This window comes from Narcine bancroftii, chromosome 2, assembly GCF_036971445.1.
Source record: "Narcine bancroftii isolate sNarBan1 chromosome 2, sNarBan1.hap1, whole genome shotgun sequence".
Classification (NCBI taxonomy): domain Eukaryota; kingdom Metazoa; phylum Chordata; class Chondrichthyes; order Torpediniformes; family Narcinidae; genus Narcine; species Narcine bancroftii.
Genome location: NC_091470.1, coordinates 151581884 through 151600270, shown reverse-complemented (window position 1 = coordinate 151600270; position 18387 = coordinate 151581884). Strand labels below are relative to the sequence as shown.

Sequence of the window (18387 nt, the reverse complement as noted above, 5' to 3'; positions counted from 1 at the left end):
GTAATGTCATGTATGTACTCTGACAATAAATCTGAATCTGACTTAATATGTTGGTTGTAAATGTTGGTTGTAAATATGACTTAAGTCCTATTGCTTTGTACATTTCTTTATCAATGAGCTTCTCTTCACTGCTTAGTTACCAGGATGTTTTTGTTTTCCATTCTTTAGAATATGGGTGTCACAGCTAAACCTGCTATTATTCCTGAGTCACTCTGAAAGGATGTAAATGGCTGTCAGTAAATCTCTCGTTTGCTCCTAAAGTAGTTTAAGAAGGCAGGTAAGACGATGGCCATGAAGCCGCATGCTTTCTTATCCTAAGTGCAATTGTGAGCTAGTTCGTGTTTGATAACAATCCAAGAGACGCTAGCTAATTAAAAAACAAATTAAAGTTCCCATGCTGCTGTTGTGAATTTTGAACTTGCATTCTTGGTTCTCATTTCCCTCATCTGGCAATTCAACCATTATGCACCTCATTCATGTGTAGTGATTGGGGACTCCTTAAAACTGTCCACATTTTAAAAAAAATTCTCAAAATCTCATTCCAACAGCACTGTCTTTCACAGCCTTGCTTTTGTATAATGGTTGCGCCTTCTTATTGATGTGAAAATGGTACAAGTAGAGGCAGTAATAGCTAAACCTGTCTATTTGTGACTGGAGTTTTGGCACTTTTGTTGCCACTCTATTTGAAACTCTATTTATATCTGGTAAGATCTAGGTTGGGGAGGGGATGGATTATGCTGGATAAAAGCACCTACCTTGAAGAACTGGAATGTGGATCCAGCTTTCAATGTCCCATATTCAATTTCACTTTGTTTTGCAAGGTCATTGAAGGATTTGATTAATGGCCTCTGGTTCTCTGGGTTTAATGAAGCTCCAAAATTGGTTGCATACGTCGTCAAGAAAATAATGACAAATAGCCACCAGACACTCCCAATGACACGTGTGGACAAGGCTTTGGGATGTGGTTCTGCACCTGTTAGAAAATACTATCCAATATATCTTACAACAGAGATAAAATTGATCATTTATGTTCCATATCAAGCTCCACTCACCTCACCCAACTGTTGATCTTCATTCTACTTCCTTTATTGTTTTTAAATTTTTTTTATTTTTCACACTATGAGCCACATTAACCAAAATACACACAAACATTTCCCTCTTGAATATACACAGTCATTTTCTCCCCTTTTTCCACACCTCCCTTCCCTCCCTCCTTCCCACTCCCCTCCCTACCCACTAAAATTCAACATGTACAATACAATAAACCCATTAAACAATGTCATCACACAATGAAAATAAACAAGAAAATTGTGTCATCTACTTTTACACACTGGGTCAGTTCATTTAGTCTTCTTCTCATTCTATCGTTTTAGGGGGTGGAAGTCCACAGTATGCCCTCTCTGTTGTGTTCCATGTACGGTTCCCAAATTTGTTCCCAAATACTGTGACTTTATTTTTTAAATTGTATGTTATTTTTTCTAATGGAATACATTTATTAATTTCTATGTACCATTGCTGTATTCTCAGGCTCTCTTCTGATTTCCAGGTTGACATTACACATTTTTTTGCTACAGCTAAGGCTATCATAATAAATCTTTTTTGTGCTTCATCCAATTTGAGGGCTAGTTCTTTACTTGTTATATTACTTAGAAAAAAGATCTCTGGATTCTTTGGTATATTGCTTTTTGTGATTTTATTTAATTTAGATCTTCCCAAAACTTTTTCACTTTCTCACATGCCCAAATTGCATGTACTTTGTTCCCGTTTCCTTCTTACAGCGAAAACATCTCTCTGATACTGTTGGGTCCCACTTATTTAACTTTTGGGGCGTGATATATAGCCTGTGTAACCAATTATATTGTATCATGCGTAACCTCATGTTTATTGTATTTCTCATAGTTCCGGAGCATAGCTTTTCCCATTTTTCATTTTTTTATCTTTATGCTTCCTTTATTGTTGATATTACATTCTGTGTACTAACCACCATTTGTCTAAAGCAGTGGTTTTCAACTTTTTTCTTTCCTCTCACATACCACTTTAAGTATTACCTATGCCATAGGTGCTCTGTGATTAGTAAGGGATTGTTTAAGGTGGTATGTGAGTAGAAAGAAAAAGTTTGAAGTCCACTGTTTTAATCGTACCTAGTTGACTCGTGCACCAATGCACCAATGACAATTTTTCTCAAGCAAAATATTTCAGTAACAATTGGGTCCAGAGCAGTAATTCTCAACCTTCCCTTCCCAGTCACATCCCACCTTAAGCAATCCCTCACTAATCACAGAGCACTGATTGCATAGGGATTACTTAGTGGTTTGTGAGTGGAAAGAAAGTGGTTGAGAACCACTGGTCTAAAGAACTTCCAAAAAAATTTATTTAGCACTTGTCAGTGTTGATGTCTATTTTCACCCCAGTTTATGATAGATCCCTACTCCTTCCCATAAATAATAGCATTGTTTAATAACCTTAAAGATTTCTTAGTTTATGCCTGCATTTTTTCATCCTCTATTCTGAACCAAAGACTGCCCCACCCCAATCACACTCCTTCCCCAAGCCATTTACTATCTTCCTGAAATCCCTGATATCTTCTTCTGCACTTTGAGAAAACTATTGCAAATGTTCCAGTGCCTCTGTATTCTGAGGCAAACTGGTAACCAGAACCATGCATGGTCATCCAGTTAATCTCTTCTGAAGAAACTTCTGTTGGCTAGGGTCCAACTTCTAAAAGTGCATTCCCCAATACCATTCTTCTGTGAAAGCAGACTTCAGAGTTTGAGCAGTAGCTGTTACCAGTAGAATGAAGTCAATAAGGTAGTTAGAAAGAATCATGGAATTTATTTTTGGACAAAGCATGGAAGAAAAGAACAAGAAAGGTATTCAAGGAATGTGCTTAAACCCCTGGAATATTCCTCAAAGTTCAGGTCACCTCAGTCATGGATTGTGTCACTTGAAAGGTGTCACGTCATGTACTTTGTTTTTCTGTAACCATGTGCGAAACACACGCTGAGGACAGAATAAGAATGTATAAAGGGGACTGCTGAAGATTTTAACAGGACCAGGAACATTTCAATTCGAAGTAAAGATTGGATAGGGTGCACAGAAGAGGATGAGGAAATGCTAATGGGACATGGCATATTACATTTAAATAAAATATTTAATGGGATCTTGTTGACCTAAGATCACAAGAGTAAAGAACAATGTAAACCATTATTTTGAAGAGTGGCGGAATATTCTTGCAGGGATAAATGCAAATGTTGAGTTCCTGTTTAATTAAGCAGCTTAAAGATGTGAATAGGAAATATTCCCATCTGCAAGGGAATAGGTTAAATAGATGGGTAAGATGGTGACTAGTGGACCGTAATGTAAAAAATCCAAGGAAAGAATAATGAAAAAGCAAATTATTATTTAAATGGAGTGATTCAACAAAATGTTGCAAACCAAAGCAATCTAGGGGTTCTAATGCATGAAATAGAAAGGGTTGCCATGCAGATGCAGCAGGTAATTGAGAATATTTATAACATGGAGGATGGAGTATAGATAAGGTTCGTACAATTGACTCCAGATGAAGAGGGTGATACAAGGAGAAGTTGAGCAGACGGGCTATTCTCATTAAAACTGAGAAGAAAGGGAAGTGATTTTATTAAAGCCCAAAAGTTTCTGAAGGGATTGCCATGATGGGGTGTCTAAAAACTACGAATCTGTTTGATGTTGAACAACGGAGCATGCTGAAGGAGTTTATTGATCTTGCCTACACTGATCCAGCCTTGACCTGAATATTCTCTCTGAATATATTCAATGATTCCACCTCCACAACTCTGGGTTTAAAAAAAATACCATGGTGTCACAACCTTTTGAGACAAAAAAATCCCTCCTCATTTCTATCTCTAAAGGGCAATGTGATGATTTGAAGCTACACCTTCAAGTTCAAGGCACCCCCAATGGACGAAACAGTGTCTTAGCATCTACTTTGTCCATTAATCTCTGACTTTTAATATCATAATGTTACTAACATCAGGAGAGCAAGGGGATGAAACGTAGATTTAAAGGAATTTGAAAGTGGAATTGGCCTGGGCAGATCTTTATCAGCTGACAAATAAATGGTAGACTCGGACTTCCTGTGTATCTCCGCAATTCTGATCAGGGCTCGGTGACTCTTTACCTTGTAAAGTGAAAGCTCCGATTCCAAACCAGAAGCTGTCAAGCAGAGAAAAGCGATTACTCTCGACCTCTGGTTCACTCCATTCATTAGGGCTTAGCCTGTAAAGTAATAGCAACATCATGCTCTCTCCACTTTGAACCACAAGACCTTTTTTCTTTTATAGCCATTAAATTTTAATGTGTAAGATTTATTTACTTTTATCCAATCCAGGTGGCTAGATGTGATTTACTTGATATTTAACCCATACTATGCCTGCCCACAGGTCTTTGGTGGGGGGGGGGGGGGGGGGGGGGGGAGGGTGTGGATGATTATGTAGAAGCCTTTCTCTGTGTCGAACATTTTGTGAGGCTTCCTTGTGTCTGGCCATAAAATTCAGAGGAACTTTTACTTCATACCAAACCCCGTGCACTCTCTGTGAAGGAAATAGTGGCTGGAGCGACTGCTTTCCAGCCTGTGGCAGTGTTGAGCTGTTTGATGCTTCAGCTCTTTGTCACACTGCCAGAAGCCTTTGCTGTTTTGTTAATGGTCCTTTATTCTGTCGTCTTTTAGTTTCAAGCTGTTACAAACATCCCACACTGTGTGAACTTTCCATTTGCTCCACATCATCATTATGGTCTCTATTAATAAAGCCATCATGCAGTTCCCTTCTTTGGGTTGCTTTGCATTCTGGAGCCACTGGGAACTGGCACAGAGTTCCAAACTCCACTAAAATTGCAGTTGGCACTTCAGCCAGAGATGCAGCTGGATTTGCCCTTGTATCTCTCCCTTACTTCAAACATGCCTCCATCAAGGGGGATCACACAAAATAAGTCATGGCATTATTTTGTGCTAATTAGGAAAAATAAGATGAGTTTGGAAGGTCAAAGAACAATATTAAAGGAGCCATGTAGGAGTAGCATGGGTCACAATATAATGGTGGTGTGTAAGGTTAAGAAAAACCACAAAGCATTTCATAAGTATATTCAAGACAAGAGGGCAATCAAGGAAAGAGCAAGACCCATTGGGGACCAAAGTGTCATGTCCTTAAGCCAAATAGTATAGATGAGGTCTGTAGTCATGCAGGAGAAGGGCATTTTAGTTGGAGAATTCATGGAGGGGTCAGGTGAAGTTCCAGGACATTTTAGCATTAAAAATAAAGTATTAGCTATTATCGTGGGTTTAATGAACTGCTGGGATGTACAGAGGCGGGGAAGGAGATTGCTGGGCTCTGACATGTACTTCAGTCCTTGCTGGCTACTAATGTTGTACCAAATGACTGGATCATTGCTTTATTTAAGAAGGGCAGCAGAGAGAAGTCAGATAATTATAGGCCTCTAAGTCAGTGATGTGGAAGTTATTGGAAAAAAATATTGAGCAATAGGTTCAATCAAACTTAGAAAGGCAGTGATTAATCAAAGGTACCATAGTTTTGTCAGGGGAATCCTGTCTGACTAATTTGATAGAATTTTAAAGGGGGATAACAAAATGTATTGACATGGGCAGAGCAATTGATAAAATTAATGTAGACTTTGACAAGGACCTGCATGGCAAACTGATGCAAAATTGGTGTAGTTACAGAAATGGTGGAGAGTGGATTATGCAATTGGAAATTGTGGCCAGCGGAATAACATGGGTATTAGTTCTGGAATCTTCGCTGTTTGTGTATATACATTAACAATTTGGGTGTAAGTGTTGGAAGTATGATTAGTAGTTTGAATGAAAATTAGTGGCATTGCTGATTGTGAGGAGGGTGATCAGGCTACAGGATGATATTGATGAATTGGTAAGATGGGCAGATTGATGGCAGATGGAATTTTATTCTGTATGTGTGAGATGATGTATGTTGGGAGAACACAATAAATGGTAGAGGTCTAGAGTGTATGGAGGAGCCTTGGATGTGTAAGATCAGGATCTCTGAAGGTAGCAGTACAGGTGGGTAAGGATGAAGCAAGCATGCAGGATACTTGCATTTATTAGCTGGGGCAATGAAGAGAATAATATCTAGATAAGCATCTTAATTTCCAAGTCATAGAACAGGTACTGGACAAATGAATGAGTAGAGATAGATCCTCAATGGTCAGCATGGACAAGGAGGGCCTGTTTCTGTTCTGTGGGTACACAAAATGGATTTTCTTCTGCTATTGTTTCCAACCTTCTTTCTATTTTCTGCCATTCTTGTTTTTCCTCTTTCTTTCCCTCTTCTTTCCTCAATATGATTTTAACAAATATTGATGCAGCAATTTCATTCTGCTTAACTAAATTTGACATGCATTTAAATGTTACCTGGCTGCAAGAAACATGCAGATGGAGACCAGTACGTAAGCAAAGAGAAGACTGAACCAGGTCTCACTGGAGAATGGGCTCAGAAACTGGAAAAGGCTGGTATCCTGAGAGTTGGTGTCCTTGCTCATCAAGATGCTGATCCCCACCGACATGAATGGACGAGTGAAGTCAAAATCACTCTCGCGGACCATGGTGATGGTGAGAGGAGCGACGGCCAGATCTGCCTCCTGTAGAGAATGAGCCAGAGGAAACAAAAATTGACTTTATTGCTTTCAAAGGATTTTGTTTATTTTCAAATGGAATCCAAATTATCAGTAAATATGTTCTCTGTAGACAGGATCACTAAGCTGTGTCATAAATTCAAATGGTTTCACTATTTGCCTTGGTGGCAGGGGGGGGGGAATGTGCTGTCTCGATCCAGTCTGATCTGGATGTCCCTGTCATCCCAAATCCTGTGGCAGGCTCTCGCTGGTTCTCCAAAATTGTCTACGAAAATTGATAAACTGCTGATTCTGGAATTGTGCTGTGGTGAAAGAGTTCAACATTGTAGCTTTTACAGGGCAGCGAGGAATGAACAATAAGCTCCGCACAACCAAGATCAAAGAGTCAAATTTAAGGAAACTTGCCTTCCTCATCAGTTCCCCCAGCATTCCGGTCCAATTTCCATTTTCCAATCTTCTACCGTAAAAGCCATCCTTCACAAGTTGGATTTCATATTTGAAGTTTAATCTTTCTGAGAGTAATTGAAGTAGGTCAATGCAGAACCCCTCGAATCCACCTGTAGGCTTGGTCATTATGAATGGCTCTTGCTTTTAAATGTAAATATCAAGAAAACTTCATTAGAATGTCCGAGAACTTTGTCAAACATCCGAGAACTTCACCAGTCCCCTCGAATTCTCCATTTAAAATCCCCTTCTACAGACTAATCAAGACCTCGCTCGCCCATGTCATGTAGCTTAAAGCACATGGAACCAAAGGATACTACACTTTGGTGTCCAATGGTGCTGCTCTTTCCTTGTTTGCCATCTTGCCCTGAATGTAGTTATGAAATGCCACTGTTGTATTTTGACACATTCTGTTCCGAGATACTTCCTTTAATTAATATTGTTCTTTCATCTTTCAGACTTCTCTTACTTTTTCACATGAGCACAAAATGATGCCATGTCCTCATGCAGTGTATGATCCCTCTTGATGAAGGTGTGTTGGGAGTAAGTGAGATGTGAAATGCCCAACTGAGATTTCCGAGTGGAATTTGGAACTCTTTGTGCCAGTAAAAAAACACCCTCCCTCTAAACAAGGTTATCTGTATATGTTGTAAACATGAATCGAATAATAGACACCAGACAGGGAATCCTTTTTGTTATTAAGACAAATAGGTTAAGATTGGGGGGGGTGTTAACTACAGATCATGGATCATATCACAGAACAGTCACATCAGAGAAGGGTAAAATATCTTGGATAAGGGAATTTTACGTATTTGTATTCAATATTATATTTGGACATAATATGTTATAATTTAGTTGTTTAATTTATATAATTTGATCTGAACAAAATAAGTTATGTAATTATGGTTATGTTTCTAATTACAATTGATAGGTATATGATTTGATTTAAATGTGTAAATGGTTTTTGTTAAATGCAATAAAAATATTTTAAAAAGAATGAAAAACATTGCTGGAGAAACTCAGCAGGTCAAACAGTTTACTTTGTCTTAAAGATACATAACCAATGTTTTGGGCTTGAGGCCTTCATCAAGGTATGAACAAAATGTCGGCAGGACGCCCAAACAAAATGGTGAGGGGCAGGGGGAGAAACATGGACCCAATGGCAGGAGGTAGTAAGTGGATAATGGAGGGAAGGTACAGTAACAAGGAGGGGGAGGAGGGATGCCTCTGTGAATAGAGAGGAAAGGGGGTGGAAAGGGAAGCATGGGAGAACAGAGAGCAGAAACCAGAGAAGTCTATGTTATTGCCATCCAGTTAGAAAGTGACCGAATGGAAAATCAAGTGTGGTCCCTCCAATTTATGGGTGGTCCTGATGGGGATAATACATGAGGCCATGGATAGACAGTCTTTGTGCCAGTCCCCAGTGGCACAGGAACCCAGAGGGTGCAGATCATTTACGTGAGGCACGTTCACTCACCCCCCTTCCTACCTTTGTATTGAACCCTAATGCCACATTTTGAAACATTGCCCAATGCATGTGTACTCATAACTTTTAGTTGAAAAAATGTAAGATGAAAGGATGGTGGAATCACATCAACAAATGAAAAGAACATTTTTGAAATCAAAAAATTTGAAGACAGTTATTTAAAATCAAAGAAGTTTCAAGATTATGAGGAAAAAATGGGTTAGTTAAAGTAATTGGATTGGTCTACCACTAAATCAGCACAGATTGCTGAGCTGAATTCTGATTCTTGATTCTTGCTGTTAGTGTCTTTTGATCAGTGGTCACCTTTGATTTCAGCTTCCTCGTTATCAGTTCACTGATGCTGTTTGTTGAGCTGTTGGCTGTGATCCACTGGGTGTAATTGCTGAATCTGAATCCTATGTGTTCAGCTTAGTTGTGAGTGCATGTTGTAGGCTGATATTTTAAGACAGCATTGAGAGAATGTTGCATTGTCGAGAGAATGAAATGCTACTCTAAGGTCACATCTGTTGTCTTTTGTGAAAGGTTGTCGTTTCAGCCACTAAGGAAAGGAGCAGGGGAATCCTCCCTTAATGCCTTGATCAACATCAGAAACCTCGTTTAGCTGATCATTATCACAAGATATAGGAGCAGAAGTAGGCCCATTGGCCCATCGAGTCTGCTCTGCCATTCTAATCATGAGCTGACCCATCCACCCACTCAGCCCCACTCCCTTGCTTTCTCTCCATAACTCTTGATGTCCTGACTAATCAAATGCCTGTCAATCTCTGCCTGAAATAAACCCAGCAGCCTCATTTCTGTTTCTGTTGTGGGAGCTTGCTGTGCTTGTCACAATAGGGACAGACAACAATTAAAAAAAACACCATTTGTTGGAAGGAGTTAAGCCTGTTGATGCTGTGATTATCGTGCAATATACAAAGGTGCTGGAGAAATTCCGGTCACGCAACACCTATAGGAAGTAAAGGGTAACTAACGTTTTGGGCCTGGGCCCTCTGTCAAGGATTTGCAAAAAATGGGCAGGCATCTGAATAAAGAGGAGGAGGAGGAGGGAGGAAGGGGCAGGAGGAGGCGGACAGACCAAGAGGTTTGAGATCATAGGTGGGTATGGGTGGGAGAGTAGAAGAGAAAACTAGAATGAGTGCAAGGTAATTTGAGACATTATTAATCATTTATCATCATTTAAATTCATTTTTATTTGTTTGAAGTTGAGTATCATTATCATTTACGATATGCTCTGTTTTAATCATTTTTATGAAGTGCGAAGCTATGAAAATTCTTTCCTAGAGATGGTATTTTGAAAATGCAAATCAGTTCCTTTCTTGCATTTTTCGACAGCATCTCTTCACTACTTAACCCTGCGCTTTAGATTTCAAACTTGAATATTTGGTTTGCCACCTAGTTGTGTGTAGGGTTTGTTACTTTAATTTCACCACCAGCTCCTCCGTCTCTCCCCCACCCCCACCACCCACAGTCAATATTAAAAGTTCTTTAGTCTAGGGTTTTTTTCACACTGAAGCTTTGTTGCTATCATAAAAAGCACATTGTCCTCCTTTGATCACTGCAAAACTTGAACACAGAAATGCATGTCTAACTTCATCGCACCTTGATGAAGGGTTGAAACCCAAAACATTGGTTCAGTATCTTTACCTTTGCTACATAAAGGCACTGTTTGACCTGCTGAGTTTTTGTGTGTGTTTGTCTAACTTCTTTGATCTTCTGTCCATGTAAAATCTCTTCCGAATCAAAATTATTTGCAAAGGCACAAAGCGATGTACTTTGTAACTAGGTGCAATGTTCAATGTTCTGTGATTATTAATGTAGCCTGTAATTGGTGCAATTGATAAGATTGTGCAGTCTTTTTAATGGATACATTACCAGAATAGTAGTCACCGTCAGAGACCGCACAGAAAGCTGCCGTTTTTCTCTCTCAGGAGCCTGTTGAGAAGGACGGAGAGTTTTTTTCATTATGTTAGCAGATGGTATTATTGTCTTTAGTCAAAGATCTTGCAAAGGTGGCTATTCTCTTTTGACAAGAGGTGGCTGGAGACATTTTACTGTCAGGTGTTTTTATTTTGGCAATGTCTGGATTCAGAGATTAACATTCTCAGCCTTGTTTACTTCTCTCAATTAAATGGGAGCACAGGTAACTGCTTCGTTGGCTACAGAGAAGTAGGAGGATTTAATCTCTCTTTCTATCTCCCAGTGGAATTGAAATGAGTTGGGGCAAAACCCCTCTGCCCAATTGCAAAGAGTGATTTTTGCCTTTGTAAGGTAAAACATCATGAGATGGGAATGTGTAAGGAGTTACCCTGTGCAGGGCTGTAACAAGAAGGGGAGGTGTCCTTGTACTCCTGTTAGGTAAAACATCATGAGATGGGAATGTGTAAGGAGTTACCCTGTGCAGGGCTGTAACAAGATGTGAATGCATCCTTGTACTTACAAGATAAGAGAGACATTGATGGATTGAGAGGCAGGAAGCTAGCAGGGAAAGGATAGCAACAGTTTTAGTCATTGGACAAGTAATGATATGATGATGTTCTAAGCACGTATCCAAGGGTATAAAAAATCACCATTTTGCTGATAACGGCAGAATGCATTCTCCGACTAACATTGTTAGTCGCAAGTGTTACAATCCGGTAATAAAGAACAAAGAACCCTGATTTCGACTCAGTCTGGTGTTTGTCTCACTCATTCATGAACAAAGCAGACCTCACACCTTGAACAGAAATTAGATAGAAAAGTACAAATAACTGTTCTGCAGTTGTGATGCCAACATACTCACACACTGTACAGTGAGTCTACCAGATTTTGATGTTTTATAGATTTATGTATTGATGTTCAAAAGTTGTTTGAATATTAAAAATGTACACATGAATATTAACTTTTATCTGGCTTGCCCTCACAGATGTGGGAATTGGAAGAGATTCAATTTGAAACAAAGTGCTAGAGAAGTAAAAGGAAAGAAAATCTCCAGACCAGGGGAAAGGACAGGGGAATGGGATTACTTGAATAGTCTGTTCGAGGAATTGACAGAGGGCACAGTTGGTGAATGTAAATTTTCTCTGCTACAATTTTTTGATTTTGTTCAACATGCAAATATCCAACTTGAGATGATGATGTTCAATTCAACTATAAATTATCTGTTAATGTTACAGCACATTCCATAGGTTTTAAAACAGTGATGGTTCTCAGAGCCCTGCCCTTTTCCAGTAACCCTTGGAAATGTGCGTATTTCAAATTAATTCTCCTTTTCAGTTCAACTCCTCACCTAAGAGAGGATATAATAGAAATGGAGGAAGTCCAAGGAGATTGACTAGGCCATTTTAAGGTATCATAATCTGCTTGTAATGGATTTGTGTTAATATTAATACTAGGATACAGTTAAGCTACATTACTTAAGACACTTTTATAAGAAATATAGTGGGTTTGGAACAGCGTTGCACACACACTCATACAATACAATCAGAAGTGATGTCATCTTTCGGAATCGTGATGTTTACAAGCCGGAGGTATGATTTCAAAGAAATTAAGACTGACCTCATGAGTCTAAGGGTGTGTGTGTGTATCTCTATCCGAAGGCAGAGGCATCTTAAGCCCAGAAGACGAGAAGAAACCAGAAGGAAAAGAAAATTGACAGTATTCTCTGGAGAAGGAGGAGGTGCTGTTCAAAGTGGCTTTAAAGAAAGCCAGACCACTTCTGACTTGTCTCTTTTTGTTATTAGAAGGCAGCCTCATCATGGACAAGACCTCCAGAACTCTTAAGAAGCTAAGAGGGAGTTGAAGATCACCAATGTGAGAGCTAAAGAAGAAATCTCTTCGTGGGAAAATAACTTTGCAAGATTGAACAGACGAAGGACCAAGTCAGTGTTAACAAACACTTCATTACTGCTTTAAGCAGCAATTTAAGATAACTTGATGTTTCATAATCACTTCTGAACTACAATTTAATAGATCTTCAAGTTCAACAAGACTTTAAAATACTAACTTTTCAGACTCAAGCTTAAACTGGAATAGTTTGGACTTTAATACATTTATACAATTACATTCGTGCGTAGTGGGGTTTAAGCTTGGAGTTAAATGAGAACTGTTATGTGATTATATATTATTGGTCAGTTAGTTCGTAGCACTACTAAATTTATTAGTTTAATTTCTTTGGCGTTTAGAAGAATGAGAATCATTGATGTGACAGGATAGATGTTGAGATGTTTTCACCATTGGGAAATCTTCAAATGAGGGGGCATCATTTGAATGGGCTGGTAATTTAAAACTGAGGCATCTTATCATTTTCTTCTCACAGGAGGTAATGAACCTCTAGAATTCAATACCCCAGCATTGTGAAAGCTGCTTATTTATAGCCTTTTAAGTTGGGGGGGGGGAGGGGGGGATGGTGGGGAAAGAGATTATTTATTTTTCAAAAATCAAGGAATTGAGGGTAATGTAGATTCTGCACGAAGGAGGAGGCGTGGAAGCCTCCGGTGGATCAGCCACCATCATACTGAATGGCAGAACAGGCTTGGGGACTTGGTTAGCAACACATGCTTCTGGCAACAGTGTCCAGTAATTATTGTGCTGTTTCTTGTCATTTGGTGACCTATTGTCTACGTCAAATATTTCTGCTCTCCTCTCCCTTCATTCTGTTAATATTGAGCACACGTATTCCTTCTAATTACTTGTTTACTGACCAAGGACATTGATCATTGCTTTACGCTGTCAAGTCCTCTCTGAAGTAATTTGCATTAATTTTTCTGATTGTTTACAATATTTTCCCCTGTAATACTGTGGCAAAACAACAAATTTCATGATACATTTATGATAATAAATTCTGATTCTAATGTTGAACAGATCTATTGCTCCAAATGAAATAATTCCACTTTCTTTTGTAACTGAAGCCTGCACTCAAGGGTTGTTTGTGTGAATGCATTATTAACCTTCCACATTGTCCAAAATTCAGAATGTATTCTGCATATATTTAATGATTTCTAAAAGTTTAGAATTGCCTCAGTTTTTAGTCTCCTGACCTGCACCATCTAGTTTAACCAGTACTGCAGTGCCTAACAGCCTGCATTAACTCCTCTTTGTAACACTTCAATTGTAGTATCGTTTTCTCCAGGTCTTGTTCACCCTGGCTCCAGTGAGGTAACTCCTCGATTTCTGGCATGTCCTTTGCCTCCCTCCAACCCCTTCCCAACCATTTTTCCTTCTCCCTCCTTAGTGACGATGCTTTTTATTGCTCACTTTTGAAGATCTCCCTCCATATCCATCTTTGCTCTCCTCAACTCCCACCCTCTCATCATCGACCTGTTGGTCACACCTTTCATCCATCCATATGGCTTGATGTCAAAACATCTAGGGGCATCTTATTGCATAGAAGGTCATATATAAATACAAAAGCCTATGTGGTTTTTCTCTCATCTTCAGAAGCATTTCCTGATGCTTTTCTGCTTTCTCAGGTTCAGATAGGCTCAACCTTCTTACATTTTTCCATTTCTGCCCAATTTCCTATCCTATCCTATTCTTGAAGACTCCACTGCTCCTCTTCTCCGTTCACCTCCCTTTCAAAGTATGCATCACCTCCAACTTTGAGACACACTTTTAAGGTACTTTCATAATGAAGGATAACAGAGGCAGAACATTTCCATGCGTAGAAAATATTTGGAGTGTTTACAAAGAGACAAAATATATAAATGGAGAAAGCGGGATATTTATGTAATGGGAACAAGTTCATGGTGAATTTTACATGAACACATGCACCTCCAATCCTATTTGTACATCAAGAACAGTAAAGATCTAATATTAAATGTAAAAAAGCATGCTAACCTTTGGAGGGGTGTCATGATTCTTCACAGCACCTGTAAAAATAAATCTTAGCCTGGTATCAAATAGGCAAAACTGTGCAAGAAATGTTTTCAATTGGAATAACAACAAAGCATTTTAATACTCGATGGTTGCAAATGAGGTTGAGGTCTAGGACCATGTTTATGATCCAGGTGGCCAGCTGTCCAGCTACCTGTTCCCTGGTAATCTTCACAGTAGAAGCTCAATCTTGCCAGATATGTGTTCATGGGGCCTGGGGAATAATGAAAGTATGGGGTATTGTGGCAAGGAGGGCATAGGACAGGTTGGCATGAGAAGAATAGATTTTAAACCCCTGTCCTTTTCCAGATGAAACAATCAGTGAAATGTAAAAGCTAAGCAATGTTCTGCTGTATAAGTCAACCTTCTGGAGGAAGGCAGCGGGACTAACGGCATCAGTGGGAGAAAAAGAATGGTCACTGTTTCAGGTCGGATTCCTTTATCAAGAAGTCTTAAGGATTCTGACTCAAAACAGTGACCGTTCTTTTTCTCCGGCTAATGCCGTTCGACCCGCTGCCTTCCTCCAGCAGGTTGTTCTTTTTGTTCTAGATCCCAGCATCTGCAGACTCTCCAATGTTCTGTTTTAATTTAACTAGCCAACAGGAGGTGGTTCTTAGTCATTAAAACACAATGGTAGAGAAGCTCAGCTGGTTAAACAGTATACAGCAAAGAAAAGATAGATAACCAACATTTCAGGCACCTGCCTACATTTTACTCATACCTTGATAAAGGGCTCAAGCTCGAAATGTTGGTTGTGTATCTTTTGCTCTATAAAGTTTACTGTTTGACCTGCTGAGTTTCTCCAGCATTACTTCAATCATGGTGTCTGCAGACTTGAGCGCATCACTAATTACCAAGGAATAAAACACCGTCAATAACTTGGAAGACTGGAGTTACAGAACAATAGGCTTTTATTTACAATAAACTTGAAGGTCATCCTGTGCTGTGACCCAGGCTTTCTGGGAAGGGGTTATGGTGTTGAAGCCTTTTTTACATGGTCAAGAAGGAGGAGCCATGGATACAGTCACAGAGCAGAGTGGAGCCAGTAACCAATTCACCCCTTGGTTATTTTTTGTCTGGCGGGGTGACGTAGGGCACAAAGTCTTACAGGTTAAGTCTGTCCGGTGGCCTGGTCTTGGGTTGTGACTGGTGGAGAGTCGGTTGGTAAGTTCTGGACCACTGTGTCGACCTGCTGGGGGGGCATGACGACTCGATTGGAGTGCTCCCGTTATTGAAAAGGCATCTTGTCACCGATCAACCAGGAGAGTTGATGCAGGCTGCTTTGATCCAGTACCACAGAGGCCAGTGTCAGTTCGTGGTCTGGCCTGTGCTGACTCGTAGTTTGGGAGCATGATGGTGGCGCCCATACCGTGGTGGTTATCCCCGGAAGTTGGCAGCATCCAAGAGGGCGGCCCCATGACACAGTATGGTTGTCTCTGGAAGATGATGGCGGCCAAGAGGGTGGCCCCCATGTTGTGCACACGGCAGTGCTGGGACTGGAAGGAGGTTGTGATCGGCATACCTTTGCATAGTGTCCCTTTTTTCTGCCCTTTGAGCATGCCGCATCTTTTGCCGGCCATTGTTTTTGGGGGTGCTCTGGTTGGCCACAAAAGTAGCAGTGCAGGTGCTCCTGGGAGACCATGGCTGTGGTGGGCTTACTCATCGGAGGCTGTGACGGGCTGATGACCTGTAAACATGCGCCCTAAGATGGTGGCCCTCGTGTGGACCTCACAATATTCGCCTGAGTAACCTTCCAGAGGGCGATCTCCAGTGATTTCAGGAGGTCCAACTTAATCTGCTCGAGTAGCCTCTGGTGCATGTAGTCTGATCTGACACCTGTGATATGGACGTCCCAGATCATGTCCTCTGTGCTTTTGGTAGCCGACAACATCTGGAAGTTGCAAGCTGGTGCGTGTCCCCCCCAGGGCCTGGCATATACCTCATTGACTTTCCCTGTACTGGTCCTTGAGTATGTTCATTGCCTCCCTGTATGTTGAGGCGTCCCTGATCATCAGGAACACTTGATATCCGACCCGAGAGAAGAGTAGTTGCAGCATGTTTTCCTCTGTGGCCACAATTCTGGAGGGATTTTGCTGAAAGATCTCAAAGCAGCGTAGCTAGAGTTCAAAATGGTCTGAGGCTTCTGGCAAATGTGGGTCGATGTCCAGCTTATCTGGCTTCAAGAGTTATTCCAGAGTTGGAAAAGAATTGATGTGTTGTCAATAACTTGGAAGACTGGAGTTACAGGACTATAGGCATTTATTTACAATAAACTTGAAAGTCATCCTGTGCTGTGACCCAGGCTTTCTGGGGAGGGTTATGGTGTTGGAGCCTTTATACAGGGGTCAAGAGGGAGAAGCCATGGGTACAGTCACAGAGCAGGGCTGAGCCAGATAATGAGTGTACAACAGTTCACTGCAATTAGTAGCTGCTTTTGCTGTTTCTCCCTCTCCGCTCCCTCCATCCATAAAACTCAGGAGGTACCAAGGTCTATTACAGAGCCCTGAAATTAGTGAAGACCAGATAGTAGAGCTGGAACTTGTGTGGTTTATGGATCAGGAAAATCTGAGGCGATGCCACCCTCTGACCTCCTCTTGTCGCCCCAATATGTGGTTGGTCACTTGTGTGATTTCACAAAGTCAATGCATCAAACCCTCCTAGATCTGTACAACCACCAGAGCTGGGGACTGGGGCTCAGATTTTCCTGAGCATTACAGCCATCACTGCAGATGTATCGGATAACTCATGGCAACCGTAATTTTTAAATGCTTATTGTCAGCATAACCACAGGCAGTTGCTTTCTCAAAAACACTTGGATGAGTTTGAAAAGATCTATACTGATTTCTGAGAATGTACAAAATGTGGAGAAAAGTAAATATTTTGTTACTTTGTATCAAGGGAGGAGTTTCACCCCCATTCCCACAGCTTTTGGCCACTCAAGCATGTCCTCTGACCCCTCTATATCTTCAGTGCCAGGAGAGAGTGGCGAAGAGACATTAGCTCTCAGGGCTTTGGCACAGCAGGGGAATAAAAGACTGGTCCTAAATGCTTTCTTGTGTATTTGGTGTTCATTTTCAAGTACACTTCAAATATCCCCTCCTCTTGTGGGCTCTCCCTCTCTCACATCTGAGTTCTTGACAATAAAACTGATCAGACTGAACAAGGGAGGCCTTTTACTCCATTCCAAGAAGGAAGCTTACAATTGAATGAGGAGCAGAAATGAGGCCAGCACGCTGAGATCCTGAATAATTAATAATCATTCGAGAAAAATAGGCTTTTAAAGAAAGAAGAGCAGCTTTGAATTGCTTTCTCGTTGCCCGAATCAGATTATGCTGGGAATCTCATCGAGACCTTCCTTTTTCCATAATTTTAACGAAGAACTAGTCTAAAGAATAAGGAACTCCTGGAAGTGGTGATTGTGGGAGATGGGAGGTGTTGGGTGGGTATTGTGTTTGGTTTTAGTTTAGAACTACGGAGAAAGTGCAGCCAGTAATATGATGATCAGATTCAGGAAGAGGATAATATTGTGGAGCATAATTTTAGTTCTAAAATATATTTTTGAAGTGTTTTTTTTTCCCCCAAACTCTTTCCCCCACCCCACCCCACCCTTCTTCCCTGGTTATCCCAAGGGAAACTACTCTGAGGTTTCATGGGCAGACATGTGGTGCTATTCTTCCCAAGATGGGCTTATTCCACTGTAAAGTCATTGTCTCTAACCCCATTCCCTCACTGAGCAACAGGAGTCAGTCAGAAAATGGGCTTTAATCTTTCCTTGCTCTTGGGCTGTGGATGCTGCTGGCAATGCCAGCATTTATTGCACGTCCATCATTGCCTCCTGAATGGATGAGGCAGTTAAAAGTCTACAAAGTTTGTGGGTCAGGATTCACCTGTGAGACAGACAGGGTAAGAATGGCAGATTTGCTCTCCTGATGGGGTTTTGTAATGTCATCAGTTTTATGGTTACTGTG

General features: G+C 40.6%; 2 protein-coding genes across 4 annotated transcripts in view; one reads left to right on the top strand and one right to left on the bottom strand.

Moving 5' to 3' along the window:
• pank4 (pantothenate kinase 4 (inactive)) overlaps positions 1–12267 on the top strand; it is an 86331-nt gene extending 74064 nt beyond the window's left edge. The window contains exons 24-25 of one of the 2 annotated variants that reach the window (XR_011351727.1): positions 169–277; positions 6430–12267. The gene's annotated coding sequence lies outside the window, so the exon portion shown is untranslated. The remainder of the gene's footprint in view (positions 1–168; positions 278–6429) is intronic. The other variant, XR_011351728.1, reaches the window with a different exon arrangement.
• The window catches only part of LOC138754378 (probable glutamate receptor), a 41980-nt gene that overhangs the window by 3911 nt on the left and 19682 nt on the right, over positions 1–18387 (bottom strand). For both annotated transcript variants that reach the window (XM_069918579.1, XM_069918578.1), the window contains exons 3-8: positions 14384–14415; positions 10442–10501; positions 7045–7227; positions 6419–6645; positions 4157–4254; positions 756–973 (exon numbers count right to left, since the gene is read on the bottom strand). In XM_069918579.1, the coding sequence (XP_069774680.1) occupies positions 756–973; positions 4157–4254; positions 6419–6645; positions 7045–7227; positions 10442–10501; positions 14384–14415 (818 nt within the window). The remainder of the gene's footprint in view (positions 1–755; positions 974–4156; positions 4255–6418; positions 6646–7044; positions 7228–10441; positions 10502–14383; positions 14416–18387) is intronic.